This window comes from Taeniopygia guttata, chromosome 11 (assembly GCF_048771995.1).
Source record: "Taeniopygia guttata chromosome 11, bTaeGut7.mat, whole genome shotgun sequence".
Lineage (NCBI taxonomy): Eukaryota > Metazoa > Chordata > Aves > Passeriformes > Estrildidae > Taeniopygia > Taeniopygia guttata.
In genome coordinates this window covers 16196825-16216547 of record NC_133036.1, presented here as the reverse complement: position 1 = coordinate 16216547, position 19723 = coordinate 16196825, and the positions used below count along the sequence as shown (strand labels likewise).

The 19723-nt window shown below is 49.3% G+C and overlaps 1 protein-coding gene across 1 annotated transcript in view; it reads left to right on the top strand.

The window, feature by feature from the left end:
- LOC100232125 (hydrocephalus-inducing protein homolog) overlaps positions 1–14645 on the top strand; it is a 46116-nt gene extending 31471 nt beyond the window's left edge. The window contains exons 36-53 of the mRNA XM_072934527.1: positions 906–1065; positions 1171–1343; positions 1500–1698; positions 2391–2490; positions 3028–3127; positions 3609–3777; positions 4023–4261; positions 4580–4649; positions 5271–5475; positions 5835–6067; positions 6646–6797; positions 7714–7906; positions 8478–8586; positions 9163–9414; positions 9759–9901; positions 10243–10467; positions 11646–11806; positions 12317–14645. Of these exons, the coding sequence (XP_072790628.1) occupies positions 906–1065; positions 1171–1343; positions 1500–1698; positions 2391–2490; positions 3028–3127; positions 3609–3777; positions 4023–4261; positions 4580–4649; positions 5271–5475; positions 5835–6067; positions 6646–6797; positions 7714–7906; positions 8478–8586; positions 9163–9414; positions 9759–9901; positions 10243–10467; positions 11646–11806; positions 12317–12395 (2962 nt within the window). The 3' untranslated portion in view covers positions 12396–14645. The remainder of the gene's footprint in view (positions 1–905; positions 1066–1170; positions 1344–1499; positions 1699–2390; positions 2491–3027; positions 3128–3608; positions 3778–4022; positions 4262–4579; positions 4650–5270; positions 5476–5834; positions 6068–6645; positions 6798–7713; positions 7907–8477; positions 8587–9162; positions 9415–9758; positions 9902–10242; positions 10468–11645; positions 11807–12316) is intronic.
- The last annotated feature ends 5078 nt before the right edge of the window (positions 14646–19723 follow it).

Below are 19723 nucleotides of genomic sequence, written 5' to 3'. Positions count from 1 at the left end.
TGCTTTGAGCTCTGCAGGTAGCCTGATCAAGCAATTATTCTGTAGATGGTTTTGTAAACCTTTCATTGATCTGTAATTATTAATAAGATTTTATGGTTGACCTGCCAGTGGATGTCGCGAGGAACGTACAGCAGGAATTACATTTTCCTGTAAGCACATTGCATCCTCACTGCCTAAACACATTGCTATTGAAGCTATTGTGTACTTTTACTGTCACATTAAAAAAAAAATAATATTTAACATTAAGTTCTTATCTCCATGGGAGCTCTGGAGGGTAAAGTCTACTTTGACACACCAAGGAAATGAAATTGAAATAGTTTAAAAAACAGACAATCTTTTTCCAGGTTGATGGATGGTCTGGGATCTCTGTTTGCCTCTTTAACCCTTTCACTCCAAAGTCATTTCCACACCTGAGAGAAGGGTCATTTGTTATCTTTTTGAATTCCTCTTGGGAATTGATGCTTTATAGTTCTTTCTCAGACTTTGAGCTAACCCATGAAATCCAAAGCACTTTTATGACTTTTATGAAAGAGATTAGCTAAACTCTTTTTCCAAAAGCCTCTTTATACCCTGCAGGGAAGGCACCCCAAGGAAGAAGGGGAAAAAACTCACGTGCCTGGTGTACTGTTATTTTTCTAGTCACTTTGAATTTACGTTGTATTAAAAATGCTTGAAGCGGCCTGAGCATCATCAGTCTTCTGGGCAGGAGGCACCAAGTCCAGGGAAGGCATCAGAGTAAGGCAAGGCTGAGCACATGCCCATGCCCCTGACTGGGATCCATTTCCCTCACTTGTTTGTTAGAGTAGGGTCTTCCAGCACTGCTTCCTTGGGTGCACACGGTGCTCTCCTCTGTGTGTGGCAAAGGCAACAGTCTGCTCTGCAGCCTTTTCCCTTTTTGTGGACAGGTACAAGGCCCAGAACTGTCCCAGCAACTTGGAGAATATAACCATCCTCAACAACTCCCCCATGGACGTAGAGGTCCAGTTCTCCTTTGAGAATGCTGGGGAAGCAGCGACGTTCCTCTTGGACCCTCCCAGCATGGCACTGAAACCAAAGGAGAAGCAGGTAGGAGAAGGGCAGGCAGAGCAGGCACCGTAGAAGTGCCCAGGGGCTGCTCCTCCTGCTCACACACAGAGCTCTTTCAATTTCTTCCTGTGGGGCCGTGTCCAGGAGCTGACCATTTGGGCCTACCCCACTTCCCCTGGCTTCCTGCAAGACAAACTCATCTGCAGCGTTGGGAAGAACCCGGAGCCAGTGGTCTTCAGCCTGTGCTGCCATGGGGTGCACGTGAAGCTGGAGGTCAGCCTCCTGGAGCTGTCTTTTGACAAGATGCTTTTGCACAGGTCAGTCATCCCACAAGCACTCCAAGTCTTGTGACAAAGAGAAAACGTTTGACTCTGGTTTCCAGGGCATGGATGGAGCGGCTCCAAGTTGCATTCAGTGGCCAGGCTGGTGTGGCCATCCAGCAGCTGATGCCAAGTGCCTTCCTGTCTCTGCAGGACTGACAGCAGGACCTTGGTCCTGAAAAACAACACCCTGCTGCCCATGGCCTGGCAGCTCAGTGGGCTGGATGACCTTGCTGAGGACTTCTCCTTGTCACAAGATAAAGGCACCATTGATCCTCGCTCAGAGTTGGAAGTGACAGTGCATTTCAATGCCGGACAGATTGGCAGCATTGAGAAGACCCTCCGACTAGAGGTGAGAGGGGCTGTGCCCTGCCTGGCAGAGCAGGGCACAGTGAGCAGCTGTGTGCTGCTGGGGGCAGGGTCAGGAAGAGCTGCACCTGACAGACACAAGGGTGCTGTGACCCCAACTTCTGCCTCTACACAGCGTTTGCCAGAACGTGCAGTGCATCCACATCCCCCCAGATAACCAGACACTGCATCCTGAGCCTGTACCACAACCACCTTGTCCCTGTGAGTGGTTGAAGGTTGTGTGGTTGTACAGACTGCAGCGTGATCTCTACATTCCTTCCGGACTTTGTCTGAAGCTCTTGCATAGTGCAACAAACTCTCCCCCTGGGATTTTGTTCCCCATGGATTAGGGGCTCCATTTCAGAGAGGGTGCTAGGTGATTGAGAGGGTTGTCAATGCCACCTGCTCTGAGACACCTCACACTTCTTGTGGTTGTTCTTACACCCCTGTGCCTCTCAAGGATGCTTTAGCAGCAGCATGACCCACTGTGGGAGTGCAGAGTTTGCTGATAGGGTTTTTTACTGCAGTAGAATCCCACTGGGGCAGCCCGTGAGAGGAACAGGTTAGCAAAGCTTGGGAGTCCACCAACGCTTGTGAAGCCAGGGAGGCCATAGGGGAAGCAGCCAGCAGAGACAAGGACTTCAGGCTGTCTACCGAAAGAACAATATGAACAGTGTTTGTTTCTTGCTGCCTCAGGTTTCAGATACAGAAAACATCCTGGGGATTGTTCAGACTGAAAACATCAAAATCTCTGCAGAGGTCTATGAGGTTTCTGTGAGCCTCAACATGCCTGAAGGTCAGTGGATGCCTCCCGAACAAAGCAGTCCAGGTGCACTACATTACCCTGGGAGGTGGTAATGCATCCCAAAGCACTTGGCATGGGATGGGATGGAATACAAGGATGGCATGGATACATAAAGCAGGTACCTGCAACCTGCATGAACTAAAGTAATGTCAGGGAACTGACAGCCTTAAGTCTCTCCCCTCTGAACTTTGAAGTGTGCAGCTTCATGTGCAGATTGGATCTGGGGGCTTTGAAACAACAGTGATCTGACCAGGCAGTTGGCAGCCCCCACAGGCTCAGCACAGCATATAAAGTAATTGGAATTGTGCTTGGAAGTGAGGAAATGGAAGGCAAGATCTTTAGCTACTGAGCCTGCAGATATTTTGAGTGAGAAGAAAAAGGGCAGACAAGTAGCTGGAAAACACCTTCAGGAATGGAAACTTGCTGAAAAGGGTTTTGCTCCGAGACCTCCATGTAGCTTGTGGCCTGTTGTATTCTGCAGCAGCTCACAAATACTGTGTTTGATCTCGCTCTGTGGGCTTTCTGCAGGTCCAGATGGAAGCTTGGAATTTGGAACCATTAGTGTCCTGGATAATGTGAAGAAAGTCTTGAGTCTGAAGAACAAAGGGGTATACAACACTGAGTACAGGTGAGTCCAGCTGCCTGGTAGTGAGCATTTCCTTGGGTTCCCAGGCCTGCTTTCTTCCTCTGTCAATGGCTAGAATCTGTTTCCATGCTGGCTATCTCATGGTAAATACAAAACCTGGGCTCTCTGATCTCAGCTATTCTACCAGAGAATCCAGCCCCAAACCAGCAGTTCTTCACAGCTCAGCTGGAGCTCAAATGAGAGCCCCAGAAATTTCAGTAACTGAAATGCTGAGATTATTGACTTGCTTTGATGGTCACCTGCTTTATTTTTCTGAGACTCTGTAAGAAGTGAATGAAAAATTACAGTGTCAAGGTTTCTTGCAGTAACCTCGTGATTGTCTGAACTCTCTGTCAAGATCCAGGATTCCCTGAGCAGAGCTGGATTCTCCCTTTTTTGTCTGGTCCTGTGCAAAGTCCTGGCTGTGCTGGTGGTACCTGTACTTTTAACTGCAGAGATCTCCATTCCTTCCCTTTCTCCCCAGTTTCACGCTGAAGGGTGCAGGTCGCAGAATGCAAAACGTGGCATCCCACTTCACTGTTCAGCCTCAGTCAGGCATGCTGGCTGCCTCCCAGCGTGGCGTGAATATTGAGATACTCTTCCACCCCACAAGTGAAATTCTCCTCAAGAATGAGCCCATCATCTCCTGCCAGGTGAGCTGGCTGGGCCAGGCTGTGTTATCAACGGTGTTCTGGGAGCGTAAACAGAGTAGGTGTCTAATGGAAGGAGGTTTTTACTGGAGAATTCTCTCTCCTACATACACAAAGTCTTTCAAAACCATTTGGGAGGCTTCCTAAGTGGAGCTGAGCATCTGACTCTGGAGGAGGTGCTTAAACAGGGAGGCCTGGGGTGGAGGCTGGCCCCTTTGCTTTGGTTACCTCCCTTCCTGTGGACACAGGTGATAGATGCCCGCTCAGGTGAAGGAGGCCAGGTTGTCACCAGCATCCCAGTGAAGGTGTCAGCGAAAGCCGAGTACAGCAAGTACAGCATTGAGCCTGCCTCACCCATCGACTTCGGTGCCGTGATCAAGGGCACCAAGAAGAGCCAGGCTGTCGTGCTGGAGAACAAAGGCGCGCTCAACCTCAAATTCCGCGTCCGCCGAGCACCCGAGCTTGCATCTGCGTCAGAAAGCAAAAGGTACGAGAAGCCCTGCACTGCCCTTCCTGTGTGAGGAGGCACCAGCCACGGCTGGTATGGGGCAGGCAGCCAGGAGACCTGGGCTATCGTCCATCCGCATCCCTGGCTTGGGGACAGGGGGCAGAAAAAGGCCTCGGTATCCACATGTGTAGTACAAAGCTGTGATAGAGCTGCTCAGTCCAGCAATGGGTGCTGCAGGCTGCTCTCTGGGAGCCATCAGAGCACAAAGGCTTTCCTCTGTGAGGAGGAAGCCAGCTTTGGCCTCAGAGAAAGGCAGGGGAGCTCAGCATGACAGATACCTCTGCTTTCTCTTCTCAGTTTAAAGCAAGGGGAATCTGCTGCATCAGCTACAAAGACCTCATCAAGGAAATCAAGCTCCTTGTCACAGGTGGGTGACTCCTGCTCCCCAGCAGTGCTGCTGCAGGCGATGTGAGAAGATGCTGCTGTGCCCAGGCTGGGCACACGGTGGGACGTGGTCTGCCGGATGGAGTCCAGTATCTGCTCAGTCCCCCTGGCAGTCCTGTACACTGGCTCTGACCTGGGGTCAACAGAGGGGAGCAGGTCCTGTGTTTGGTAGCTGTGAGCCAGCTACCAAACACAGGACCAGGTATGTGAACATCAGAGAAGCAAAAACATCTCCCATTGAGCTCCCAGTCCACAGAGCTCAGACAACATTGCTTTTTCTTCTTCCCAGTCCCCTGCCTCTCTCCCATCATTTCTCACAGATATTTCTGCTCTCCTGTGTTACCTACGGAGATTGAAGGATCACAGCCACCACCTTCATTCTTTACACTCAAACTGCTTTCTCTCTGCCACTTGGGACAGATTTGCAGCTCCTCCTGGCTTGCTGCTCTCAACCTGGGGCTGCCTTTGGGCCATGGAGTCATCCTTCCCTGCTCTGGGACTGGGTGCTTGGGCCCAGCTGGAGGCCAAGGCAGGACATATTCCTTGCTGGGGTGCTGAAGGTATAGCTAATAGCCATCAGCCTTTCCTGGAACTTTTTCTGCAGGGTCACCTCAATCTTGGCATGTTCACGGTGTCCCCCTGCTCCGGCTCCATCCGTCCGTGGGGTCAGCAGAAGATCACAGTGGAATGCCTCGCTGGGCAGGAGGGGACATGTGAGGAGCAGCTCTACATTGACATTCCAGGCAGAGACCCCGAGGACAATCCCCTCGGCATTCCCTTTACCCTGATGGCCGAGTCCTGCCTCCCAGGTACCGTCTGCCCACAGTCACACCTGCTGCTGATCAGCACCTAAACTTGCTGCTTGGATAGAGAGACACGCTAGCCCTGGTGTCCCACCTTAAAATCCTCAGAGGTTCCAGCCCTCTTCAAGTCCACCAGCGGACTCATCCCTCCCAGGCTGAGAGGGATGCATGGAAGGATAAAAGGAAAGCAATGCTAAGAATGAGGTTGACTGAGCTCCATGCTCACAGCCAGCTCCCCCACCCAGTGCTGGCTTTAGCAGTCACCCGGGCAGAAAGGGCTTAGCAAGTCTTCTGAGAGGCCAGCAGGGTCCAGATAAACTCATCAGGGAGGCTTCTCCGTGCTCATTCCTCTGGTGTGTCCACAGGATTTTCTGAGGATGTCATGTTAATCTTCAAGGAGTACCCAATCTGCAGCAGCATCAACCTCAGCCACATGCTGCAGTCGGTGACAGGCACAGGCCTGTTCATCAGAGATGAGAACCAATTCATCTTCCACAAGGTTCTGGTTGGGCAAGAGGCTGAAGCTCATTTCAAGATCTATAGTGCAAGCCGTCTGCCATGTGACGTGGTCCTCTCCATCAAGCCCCTGCCTGGAAAGGTAAGAACAGGAGGCCAAGGTGGTGGTTGTCCTCTAAAGGCCATGTGAGAGCCTGTTTTGTTCTCCAGATGCATTGCTGCCTGTGGCCCAGACTAGGCTAGCTCAGTGCAGCTCAAACTGCAGGGGAGAGCAGCATAGCCAGGGAACAGTTGTGTGGAATTCTGCATGTCTTGGGCAAGGTTTTGGCTCACACCTCTGGGTCTTCAGTGGGAGAAGTGACTCCTTCTGAACCTCTCTTGGAAGCACATGCAGAGAGGGGCTGTTATGACCTGACATGCCAGGGCTAAAGCAGAGCATTTCCTCAGGCTCCCGGCTTTTCCTTCTCTTTGAAGGCCAGTTCTAGGTTATTTGCAGGGTCTTCCACGCAGTGCCCACCTCCCATATAGGCTGGGGCAGCTGCCAACACTCAAAACACACAATGCTTTAGCACAAGGTCAGCATTCCCTGGGAGGGAAGGAGCCTGCCCAGGGAAGCAGGAAGGAAGTCACACTGCCCAGGGTTCAGCAATGCATTTATGTATAAATCCGTGTCATGTTGAAAGGTGTTTTCTCCTAACACTGCTCTCTGGTTCCCCCAAGGAACAAATCCCTATCAGAAACATTTTCAAGTTGGATCCAGTCAAGATGTCTGTTCCTGGCTCATCCCATGCCGTTGCCACGGTGACCTTCACCCCACCAGATGAGCAGAACTATGACTGCACTTTCAAGGCTTTCTTTGACATCCCAAAAGGGTAACTGACCCTGTGAAATATCGGGGGAGGCCTCACTGATAGCTGCCTCTCCCCTGGGAAGGAACAGACCTCTTGTTAGCACTAATGCTTTCAGTAGCCTTAGGCAGAGTTCTTGGCATGAGATGATCTGGGAGGCAGTAACTCTTAGAAAAGAAAAATTAGGCTGATGGTTTAGCCTTTATGAGGAACTACGAAGACAGGCAAATATTAGGTACCCAGCCGGAAGTTACTGAGATGTGCTGCAGCTGAGCTGGGGGTTTCCAAGGACAGAGGCTTAGATGAAGCAGTTTCTGTACCAGCAAGTCAGCAGTCACAATTTCCTCTTTATTTCTGTAAAATTAGATGATCCTCTGTGATTACCTGGCATTCATTAAGCTGTTTTGGAGTGATTGGAGCTGGTATGAAAGAGGAGCCTAGGTTCCTCTGCCCTGGGACCTGTGTACTGGGGCTTTGACTTGCCCTTCCTCAACTCTTTAGTGGCTGAATTGGAACAAGAGAAGTCTAATTGCTAATAATCAATTTCATTTTTGCTGTTCTTGGAAATGATCTTTACTGATGGTGACGATGATTTTGTTGCCTTCTTGCTTTCATGCTGTGCCTTTGCTTGTTGCATAAGTCTTCTCTCACTGCAGCCCGGGGATTTGCCGTATCTCATCTGGTGCCTCATTTACTTGCTGTACTGCATGATTCAATAAAGTGAAATTATTTTTAACTGTTATTGTGGAAGGCTCTGGCTCTTTGGAGCAGATTCCTCTTGTGAATGGCCCTGAGTGGATTGGGAAGAGGCTGTTGGGGGACTGTGTTGTGGGGTACAGGAGCAACCAGGCAGGGAGAACACTCTGGCCCTTGCTGCTTCCCTTGCCCAGTGAGAAATTGGTTAGTGCCAGCTGAAATTGTTTCTGTGCCTCTCCTGCAGCTCTGTGAAAATTAAACCCCAGATCCTGACCTTCACCATCAGTGGGAAGGGGCACAAGCCACAGCTGACAGTCGTGTGCCCAAGTGCTCGCACCAAGAGGGGAAATGCCTTGCTGCGCTTCAAGAGGCTCCAGGTGGGGGATTCAGAGACGCTGCCCCTGGTCATCCGTAATGATGGCATCATATCTCTCAAGGTGAGGAGGATCTGCTCGAGGAATGGTCTGGTTTGGGAACAAGTGCTTGTGGCACACAGGAAGGGTCCCAAAGAGCATGGCAGACCTGGGAAGAGGTGTTAGAAATTCTTTTTAAGCAAGTGACTGACGTCTGATCTCCAAGAATGGAGTTCTTGGAAATTTTCCGTCCAGTCTTTCTTCTTTAAGCTGAACACAAGAAAGGTGGTGGAGTATTTTCCCCCCTGTCTCTCAGGTCACCTTTTGTTCTCATGGATACGTGTGATTTCCCAGTTCCATTAGATTGTATTTGATCCCAGTTTACTACATTTTAAGTAGACTTAGATGTGGTTTCATGAGCAGAATGTATTCTGCTCATTACTTTCTGTCCTGTTTGGTTTTGTTTCAGTTCTATCCAGATGCCTCTGAACACCCTTTGTTCTAGGCTGGTTTGACTTAACTAAGTCAACTAAGTGCTGTTGGTAGTGTGAGAGGTGCTGGGTTCCCATGTGGGACCAGCAGCACTGCAGTGTCAGTCCCTGTGCCATCCTGTATTCACACCAGTATCATTGTGCTCTGGCTTCTCTTTTCTCAGTTTATGTTGCGCCTAAAGGATGAGCATGGAGCGTTCTTCTTGAAAGGCAGGGCCTCCACACTCGAGGTATTCCGCACTGAAGATGTGGACGAGGACTCCATTGGAAAGGGTAAATTCATTAACCATGAAGTGTGATCATGCACAGAGGGAAAATGTGTGCCCTGCTCTTGGCTTCTCTGAGCAGCAGCCAGATGTTAGGCACAGTGTCGTTCCTTGGGCTCTCTGTCTCCCAAGCTTTTCTTGGGGGCTTTTCTTGCAGCATTTCTTCCTAGCAAGTTGTAGGAAGTTCTTCTGTTCTTCTAGACATGGTGGGTTGAGTTGTGGGGGACTGTCACTACCTCAGTGGACCCTCTGAAGTTTTTGCTGCATGTGGGAAGGTACCAGCCTGAACAGACAGCCAGCAGAAGAAGCCAAAAGCACTCTTTGGCTCAGCTTTGCATATGGCTGGAGCTGGCTGGAAGCAGATGGAATGAGGGCTGGGCATCAGCCTGAGGTTACGCTGCTTAAGTGGTGATGTGTCTGGAGGTGGCAGTCTTGTGAACAGAGGAAGAGGGTGTGGAACCAGTGGGGGTAGAACCTGTGCCTAGAAGGCACCTGGTTTCAACCTCTTATTCCTCATATATCCTGTGGAAATATTTCCTCTGTATGGCTCTATCACTTAACTCTGATTTCCATTGCTGTGCAGAGAGCAAGGCCCCAAAGAAGCCTTTCTTCCTTCTGCATCACGGGCAATCGACAGAGTTGGATGTAATTTTCAAACCCACCCTGGCTCAGCGTCTGGAAGGGAAGATTTGTCTGTTCGTGAAGGACATCTCTAGCAAAACCCTAGTAGAGCTGGTGGGTGAAGGCCACAGGGATGAATTCACCCTCGATGGCCTAGAGGAAGACACAGAGGAGGGGTATACTGAGAGCATTCTGAAGAAAGACATCATTGATGGTAAGAGAGGAGAGGCTGCCAAGGTGGAGCTAGGAAGAGGAAAATGTCTGATCATGTGTGTCCTCCCTCTAGCCAGGCCTGGGCTGTCACCCACGGGACTTGGTGGCCTGTGGGCATGGCAGCCATGCATGAGAGCAGTGTGTGCTGTGCTGCACATCGCTGGCTTAGGGATGTGTCAGGGTGTTTCCCTGGAAGTGGTGGGATGGGGAATTGCCTGGGGAACTCCCTCCCAGAGGGAGGAAGGCTTGGAGCAAGGAAGCATTGAACATGCAGGTGTCTGTGCACGTGAGGGGAGCAGGTGGAGCTCTCTGCATGCTGAGATCCCTTGCTCTCCTCCTTAACAGCTGTCAGAGTGAATCACCTCCAGTTTGGGGACTGTTCTGTTGGGAAGTGCTGCTGCAGGACCATCACCATCACCAACCACACCCGTAACCAGTTCATGCGCTTTGAGTGGGAGGCAGACGCCCCATTCCAGTTCTCCCCCAAGGTGAGCGTGGACTGCTCTGCCTTTCCCCATTGCTCAAGCCCTGTCCTGGTGTTCCCAGGAGCTGGCAGGGAGTGCTCACATACCACTGATAGCCTGTTCCAGTGCCACGTAGGAGAGGCAGTCCCTGGCTTGGCTGGGCCAAGGCTGCCAGCCTTGCAGAAAAGGCTTCATGTTATGGGAGGTGGCACCTTCTGTTCATACTTTTGTCTATCAAACTTCACACAAACCCACTCTGAGGTGCAGCTTCCTGGCACAGCTGCTCACCACATCAGTCCCTTTTGCTGTTAGTCCTACCCTTGGCAGTGCTTCCAGTTTGGTCTTGACTCCCTGATTCTCCCTAGGTGGGACACCTCCATCCTGGCTGTGCCAAGGGCATCACAGTGACCTTGAAATCAGATGTGCCAGCCGCCTTCAGGAGGCACCTTGTGAAATGTAAGGTGACCAAGATCAACTTTGATCTGCCACGAAGGAAGGTTCCTGACTGGGATGACGAAAAGTGCTCAAGGTACACATTGAAGATGGCCACCAGGAAAGACCCAGAAGACAAATTCCCTAAAATAGAGAAGGTAAGAAGCAAAATGGCAAAAAAAGCCAACCCAGCTTTTACAAAAAGAACCACCATAACACCATCACTGCTGGCTGAGCAGCTCCTGCTTCCTCTGGACATGGGACAGCTGTGAGGTTCACCAGCAGTGCATTCCAGGAGAAAGGTGGATGCACAGTGACCAGATACACTCACACGAGAGGGGGAAGCCTTTTGACAAGAGACCTTTAGCCACACACAAGCCATCAGTCTGTGCCACAAGCACAAGTGTTGCAGCCCATGTTGAATGGGAGAAATGTTTTATGATTTTATCCCATGTTATGGTGTCAGAAATTTCTTCATCTCATTTGGTGCCTTTTCACCAACAAGGAGTTAAGTCTGCTGCACTCTGTCTCTTGAAGTGGAGAGAAATCCAATTCTCCTGCATATGCTATTGAACTCCCAAGTTTTGTGTGCATGGATACCAGAGATTTTGGTTGTGGTCTCTGTATTGTGTGGGATATCTCATCATGGAATAGCTCAGGCACTGCATGACAGTATGGAGGAGTCCAGAGAAGGATCATCTCCAGAGACTCTTGCTTTTATTGTCATTATTGCCACACACACTCATCTTGGGTGAAGGTTCTTTCTGAGTTTCTGGACCATTTTATGGCTTCTAAACCATCCTCTTTTCTATCAGAACATCTGCAGTTGGAGACTTTCCAAGTGAGATCTTTCCCACCCCAAAATGCCCATCCCCAGCTCCCAGCAGTGTGGCTGTTGCTCCACACAAGATACCTGGAGAGTACTTTCTCCTAAGACAAGAAGAAAAAGGTGCTTTCTAGAACTCTTCAGTCTGGGGTTCTCCATCTGTAGAGCTCCAGCAGGAGAACTTAAGCCAAATTTTGAGACCTGCTGGATTTATAGGGGACCAGGAAAAGAGTCAGTCCCTCTACAAGGTTGAAGTCCAGGGACTGGAAAACAGCTAAAGTCTCCATGGGGATATTAACAGCTGGGATATTAGTGACTGCTTTGATCTGTGGGTAGAAACAACTACTGTAGCAGAGCAGTCATCTTGTCATTTTATCATCTTTCCAGGGAAGATAAAGTGAGTGGTCCTTTCTAGTCCCTCTGTGAGGCTGATCTTGGAGGCCAGAAGATTCCCTTCTCAGCCTGACTTTCTGGGCTCTGCTCAGTGGTTCCTCCCTTCTCTGTTTGCAGGAGCTCGAGATAGCCCCGGAGCCGGCTCACACTGTGGTGGAGGAGAGCAGCCAGGAGTTGGAGGTGTACCTCAGTGCCGTTGTTGCCTACTCCCAGTTGAAGCTGAACACGATCGAGGTTCAGTTCAAGGATACCTTTCCCTTCCAGACAAGGACAACCACGTGAGTGCTGGAGGCCAGGCAGGGCCCTGCGAGCAGGAGCTGCCTTTGCCCAGGGCTGGCCCAGTGCCCTATTCCCAGAACTCTGCCCCAGCCCAAAGCAGCACAGGCCCATCTATGTGCACACAAAGCCAAGCAGGTGGTGGTGGTCAGGAGAGGTTCAATGCTGCCGTACCTTTCTGCTGAGAACAGCCATGGGTTTGCTTTCACTGCATGTCACCTGTACTCATCTGCTCAAGAATAAGTTTGCAGTCAAACCAAGACCTAAAGTCCAGAGTAAGCCCCTTAGCTTCGATGTCCTGGGCACCATGTTGGCCCTTTCCTCTTGACCATCCAGACTTGGAAATACTGTTTTGGGCCACCCAGGACAGCAGTCTGAGCATGGCAGGGTTGCCTGGGGAAGAAGATGCTCCTCAGCAGAAACTGGTACCAGGAGTCCCTCAGACAATGTTACTTTACTATTTGCTTTATATTTATTGGACATTTTTTTTATTCCTCCTTCTTGCCTTTCAGTTTCAAGATTCGCAATAAAGGGAAGTCAGCACTGGAATACTCCTGGGAGGATGGTGCAGATAGAGAACCGTTGTTGTGAGGCAGGATGGGAACGAAAAGACTCCAGGATCAGAAGGCAAAGATGAATTGAACTCTAACTACTACTTTTTTTCAAATACATCACTCTTTTATAGAGTGTATCGTGCAGACTAATTTCATTTGTCCTAAAGTAAAAACATCTTACAGCGTTGGTGTGCAGTGAACGATGCACAGTGGCAGAACATCTTAAAACAATGTGAACAACAAGAGAGATAAATAATTATTTACATTCTTTCCCAACTGTTTCTTAGTCTTTCTTGCCTGTTAGAAACTTTCCCTGTCTCTCTGGCTGAACTGAGAATACCCACAGAGAACCAGTGACCAAGCCATTCTCATTCACTCTGATGTGTAAGGGTATTTGGCCCCGAAACATGAATTGCTTTTTCATCCTTGTCCATACGTCCACTTTCATCAGCATCTTTCCAGCTGCAGCTGGAGAGTTTTCTCCTTGTCCCTCTCTGCCTTTCAGCCTTTTCTGTTCTTGCTCTGCCACTTTTGCTCTGCAAAGGACTGAGCCAGGCTCTGGGGAAAACCACGTGCTGGGTCAGGACTGGGAAGGGGACATCAGGTCATCTCTTTGAGACATCTGAGACTGGGAAAAAAAGTCGTGTAACAAGTGACCTGCCCTGCAGCCACTGTCTGATTGCGGTTCCTCACTCCAGGGCAAATGCAAAGTCACTGTCTAAAAGCAACTCTCCTGCTTTGGCACAGGAGCGTGTGCTGCAGGCAGAGACCCTGAATTAGAATTCCAAGCAGCAGCAGCCCTCTGAGCAGGAGCAGCAGCCCTCTGAGCAGGAGCAACTTTCTGAGGAGGAGCAGCTGGAGTCCAAGCAGGAGAAGGGTTCCAAGGAACGGCGCCTCTCTGAGCAGCGGCCGCAGCCCAATCCAGACCTTTTCAAGAAGATATGCTGCTCAAAGGCAAAGGATCTCTCTCTGCAGCCTGTCAGTTCCTCCCTGGAAGTCTTCCCAGATTTCATCCATGACCTGCCACTGTTCTCCATCAACCCTGACCGTGGCATCCTTGCTCCTGGCCAGAAGCAGACCTTTCACGCAAAGTTCTCCCCAAAGTGTGTGGGGAAGTTTGGGGTCACCATGATGTGCAGGTGAGAAACATCTGCCAACTCATGCTACTGATGGGTATCACTGAATCACAGGGTGGGACAGGGTGGAAGGGACCACAGTAGGTCATCTGGTCCCACTTCCCTGCTCAGGTGGGGTCATCCCAGAGCACAGGGTTTTTTCCAGAGGGCTCTGAATAATTCCAGTGAGGGACACTCCACACCCTCTTGGACAACCTGGCACCTACACAGGCAAGAAGTTCTTCCATCAGCTTCAGGTGGAATTTCCTGTTCATGTTCTGCCCATTGCCTCTCGTCCTATTGCTGGGCATCACCAAGCACAGCCTGGTTCATCCACTAACACCCTCCCTTCAGTCCCTCTGACTGGGATGGGGAGGTGGGCCTGGAGACGGGCAGCCCCAGAAGGGCAGCAGAAACACCCACATGAGCATGGAAAGATCATCTGGCCTTGGTAGGGAGACACTGTATGAAACATCAGTCTCCTGGAGGGTTGCAAAATCTGGAACGAGAGATCTGGGGACCAGCCAGTCCCTAGTTCTGCTTCCTTTTGGGACAAGCAAGGCCTGCTTCTCTACATGGAACCCTGTGTGCTGTAGCTGGTCCCCAGGCACGTCACTGGTCACGTTCCTGTCCTTGCACCTCTGCAGCCTCCATGCAGCGAGTGCAGCTGTTAAATCTGCTGCTCACTGCTTGCACAGAGAGAGGATGCAACACTGTGTGCTCTGCAAGGAGACAGAAAAGCAGCTGGCTGGGAATGTTCGTCTGGCTAACACCAGTCCCCCTTCTTCCTAGGATTCCTAACCTGAAGCCAACTCAGAAGAGGGTGCAAGTGATTTTGAAAGGCAGAGCCCGGGAGAACAGTCTTGATAAATTGAAATTCTCTGCCTTATGGCAGCTCGAGGAAGGCCAGAGACCCAAGAAGAAGGTGCACTGGAAACCAGCACCTGAGTGACAGCATTTGTGTCAGCTGGAGCATCCGGCAGGAGCCGGCAACATCGTGTCTTCTGATGCTGATGGTCTCCCACCCTTCACCAGAGACCTCTGCAGCTACCCTTCCAAGCTCCAGTGAAGACCTCTCATTATCTTTTAGTTACCTAAGTTAATTAATTAGTTGTTAATTAATTGTTCATTAATTATTAATTAAACAATTGGCAATAAATCGTTAATTGTCAGCTTGTCTTGGTTGGAAAGACAGGTGTCTGTGGGACCTCTCTGGAATGGAGAATGTGACCTTCTTCCTTCCAAATTATTATAACTGAAATTAAGGGGCTTTCAAGAAAAGGTATGGGAAAAGGAGTAGCAGTTCTTTACTAGCATGTATAAGAAGGCAAACAAACAACAACACTGGCAGCAACAACAGACAGAACCAGAGACCAAACCACAGCCTTCCCTCAGCTGTAGGCACTTCCCCTTTGCTGTAGTTCTGGTCACAGCTGGGCAGGGAGGGGAGGCAGATAAGGAATAAAGCAATTGCTAGAGACATTTTAATTAAGCTACAACAAGGAATACACTGGTGAGCTCAAGCACTCAGTGTGATCAATTCTTAAGAACTTGTTGCTGTGAGGGAGTCTCTACAGTAGCCAAACAGTGACTGAACAATGCTCAATTTGTTAAAAGATAAATAAGAAAGTGATGAGAAAACACCCTAGTGAGGGAAGAGCCCTAGCCCTTAGACCCTATCAAAACATGCAAATAGATTACACTGAGTTCCCCAAAATACAGAGACTTTATGCTTTACTTCAAAAATGTGACATTCTGTAGGTGTTGCATTAGATATAAATTGGAAAATTCATCCCCCGTGGCACCCTCGAAGCTCTGGGTGTGTGGAGAGAATGAATGCTATCCTTAAGAACCATATTACCAAATTAACGATTGAAACCAGATTAGCATTATTATGGGTCAGAACTGCTCCAAGAAAGGACATGGGAGTTTCTCCCTATGGAATGTGGTTTGGGTTACCTTATCTGGGAAGGGAGGAGAGTTTACCAATGGCTGAAACTAATGACTTATATCTCAGAAATTATTTGCAGGCAATTGCACTTTCTTTCACGGATCTTAGATGAAAAGGGCTGTTACCCCAAACATCACCTCTAGACTTTCACATACACCAGGTAAAACCAGGAGATTGGGGTCTAATAAAAATCTTGGAACAATGCTACCTTAACAGCAGCATGGGAAGGTCCCTTTCAGGTACTTTTAACAACTGAAACAGCTACCAGGAGTGCAGGAAAAGAGTGGTCTCATGCCTCTCAAAGGACCAGTGAAACCTCCTCCCCAAACTTGGACAGTGGTACAAGAAAGTTGTGGGAGATGGCCATGGGGAAGATAGGGCCAGGATGTCATGGCATCCCGGCCCTTTCTTCCCCATGGCCATGCAAAAGTTGTTTTGTTTGAGGGATTTTGCGAGGGTGAGCCATACATTTTTTTGGGTTGTGGCATAATCCATCCAGCCGCTGCTTGGACACAGAGAAAGATGATGATGGTGACAGTGACTTTCACAGTGTTCTGGGGTGTCTTGGGAGGTGTTGCCAGGGTGTCCATTAAGTCCTCAAATGGGTCAGGTGTGCACTGATTAGATTGTAAAAAAGGACCATGTGTTAGGAATAGCTGGTGTGGTGTGGGTGGCGCTTGCTGTCACTGCTAAGGTGTTCACCCTCCGGTTACCCTCTATTATGTGCCCAGGCAGCTCCACGTGTGCTCGGACGTGCAGAATGTGGTAAGGTTGCTCTCTGTGGGAGATGAGCCAAATTAATTCAGAGAGCAAGCTATACAGTTTTTTATTTTGAACTTCCTTGAGCAGGGCATGCTCCACCCACTCTGCTATCCCTGCAACATATGCCAAATCTGTTACCAAATTAAAAGGTTGCTGAAATTTTCTGAACACTCTCACAACTGTAGCAAGCTTTGTAATCTGAGGGGAACCTTCAACAATCTGGACATCAGACCATCACTTCTGCGTGTCCAGGTCCTTCCAGGTGAACGCTGACTTGTGGGACTTGCTTGAGCCGTCAGTGAACACTGTGACCACATTTTTGATTGGGGTTTTGCTTTTATATAATTTTGGGGCCAAATGAAGTGCGTCTTTGAAAAGCTTATGTTTGGGGTAGTGGATCAAAAGCTGGCTGGGATAGCTATCTAGGGAAATTTGTAAATTTCATTAGTTTGTAACACTAATTGCTAATTAGTTAGCATCCAATTATTCCAAATTAAACGGGAGATAAATGCACGCCAGATCGCAAGCAACGAGTTCAGGTGGAGTTGTTACTGTTTTACAGGGTTGGTGCAGCAGGAAGATCCATTCAATAATAAGGAGTGGGTCTCTAGAGGTGTCATCCCACTGAAATGTCAGGGCATGGAAGTTTGGGCACTTAACCAAAGATGCCGATGTTCAGGGGAAGAGATCGGTCCATTCTGTGCACCTGGCGAGACTGGACGGCATGTGCGACCCTCTCCAGGGCTCCACAAGCCTCAGGTGTCAGCGGCCATTGGGAAGCCAGGTCACTGTCTCCTCGTAGCAGCTCGAAAAGCGGTGCCAGTTCTTCATGGTGAGGCCAAAGAGAGGTTGAATCCAGGTGAAGATGCCACACAGCTGTTGCATGTCTCGCAGTGTCCGTGGATCTTTGTTGATTGTCAGGTGTTGGGGTATAATGGTCCTTCTGCTGCTTAGAAACCCAAGGTACTTCCATGGACTTGAGAGTTGGATTTTCTCCTGCGATATTTGGAATCCTGTACCTTCGATGGCTGCTGTGGTCTTGGCAAGCGCTGCGTCTAGGTATGACTTGGTGGAGGCACAGATTAAGATATCGTCCATGTAGTGTAATATGATGGCTTCAGGGAATAGTTTGCGCACTGGTAATAAAACTTGTGCTACAAAAGTCTGGCATAACACTGGGGAAGTTTTCATCCCTTGCAGCAAAGTGGTCCACTGGTAGCTTTTAAAAGGTTCTCTGCGGTTGACTGAGGGAATTGGAGAACGCGAATCTGGGGGCATCTCCAGGGTACAAAGGGATGTCCAGGACTGCAAGCTGCCAATCCCGGGGAAGCATGAGGGAGAGGGGAGGCCAGGCTGAAGGGGACCCATGTCCTCAATTGCATCATTGACCCTACGGAGGTCTTAGAGCAGGCGCCACTTGTCTTTGCCAGGTTTTCTTATCACAAAGACTGGGGTATCCCAGGGGCTGCTAGATGGTACTAGATGCCTTGGGCTTACCTGCTCCTCGACCAGTTTGTTGAGTGCAAATAATTTCTGTTTGGTAAGGGACCACTGGTCCACCCACACTGGTGTGTTTGTTTTCCAGTTCAAAACTCTGCAGTTTTAGTGTGTGCACTCTGCAGTGGTCCACCCTAAAAATCCCACTTAGGTCAGGAATGTCAAGGCAGACCCCCCCACTGGGACAAACCGTCCCTGCCAAAAAGTGAAATGTTAGATGAAACTACAAAAGACTGAATGGTGGCAATCTGCCCCTCAGGCCCCTCCACACTTACCAGAAGTTTCCTTCTCATGGAATTGGCAGCTCCCGCGATGCCGGAGATTGTAACACAATGGGGCACCAACTCCCAGTCGTGAGGCCACTTTGCCTTGGAAGGATGATAATGTCTGTGCCGGTGTCTGCCATCATGTGTAGTTTGATGGACTTTCCTTTCTGGGAAAATGACAGAAGAAATAGGAAGAGACCTTTTAATCTTCAAAAGCTGATTTAATAGTGAGCAGTCAAGGCCAAGACTGGACTGACCTCTGTATTTGCCACCAGAGAGACTTTGGTCCAGTGTGGGCTGCAATCCCTCAGCTGTTGAGCAGTGGGAATATGAGTCAAACCAGACCTTGACAAAAGAGGAATAGGAAATGACATTCAAAGATTTTGGAAATTGCTGGATGGAGTGTCACGGCTTCTATGCTTCACCGCCACATCCCTGCAGTGTGCTGGTCTAGTGCACAGGGCTAGAAGAAAGAACAGGAAGCAGGTATGGGTAACACAGAAGGTAATCTTTGATGCTGCACTTACGCTCTGAGGTTTGCGTCATCCGAGCAAGCAGGGATGGAACTGCTGATGGGAGGCACTGACCACAAGTGTATCTACAACTTACTGTACTTGGAGGAGAACTATGGACAGCAATGTGAACTGACAAATCAGGAACTTGTAAATAGACTGAATTTAACACTGACCTCATAAAAAACTGATTAATCTTATTTATAAGTACTTCACAAAAGGAGCCAGTTTGTGCTGACCAGACAGGGTAATTAAATCAAGGGCTTCAGAAAAAAAAAAAAAAAAAAAAAAAAAAAGATAATAAAAGGAAAGGGTGGATTGTGAGAGATGATGTGGTATTTTGCTGAAGCCAAAAGGTTGCTAGGTAAAAAAATGAAAGGTGTTGGTTCTATGTGTTGTTGTTTGGATTGTTTGGATTTGTTCTCATTGGCTCAATGTTGGTGCTGGAACACCATGACCTTTCCCAGTGTGCATGTGCTTATTTATTATATTAAGAAGAAATAGCCACTGGTGTCCCTCTGCAGGAATGAGGGAGGATGACCCTTACTACATGGGCCAGAGAAGTCAGCACTTGGATTTCTTTACAGAAAAAAACAAATCCTCTCTGCACCCCTTGGCAGCTCCAGCTGCTTGCCCGCAGTGTATTTAATCTTAGTTTTACATGAGATGTGGTGATACATACTCTGGAGGATTGAAGACTGCTGCGGGATTGAGGTGGGGCTGGGACATCTGCTACTGTGGCACATAGTCTTGGTCACACATCCCACCTCAAGCTGCTGCCAGTGGAACCCCTCAGCCTTTACTGAGTCCCAAAGGGTGACTGACACCACCAGTCATGAGCTTCCCAGGGGTTTGGTTTACCCTTTCCCAGAAATGGCTTTTCCTTGCAGTTGGAAATTGGAGCGAGATCTGTATGGGGCCTGCCTGCATCCTGCTAAGGGGTGTCCTCATGCTATGGAAACACTTCAGCAGGACAGAGGGGTCTGCTTATTAACTCCGGGACAGAAGCAGCAGTTTTTAGCCTGGATGGAGCCAAGGAAGCAGGAACTGCCGCATGATGGCATTGTCTGCTGCAGAGAGAGCAGAGGCTCTTCCAGCTCAGAAAACTCTGCAGGAGCCTTCCCTGGGGGCAGAGCACGGTGTGAGCTCCTTGCACTCGTGTTCAGAATAAGGTTACACTGCCACTAGACTGGACTAACCCTCTCAAAATGGCTTTTTCCTGATGGAGGGATCTCTCTGTTCCCAGCTCCTGGCTGAGGTGT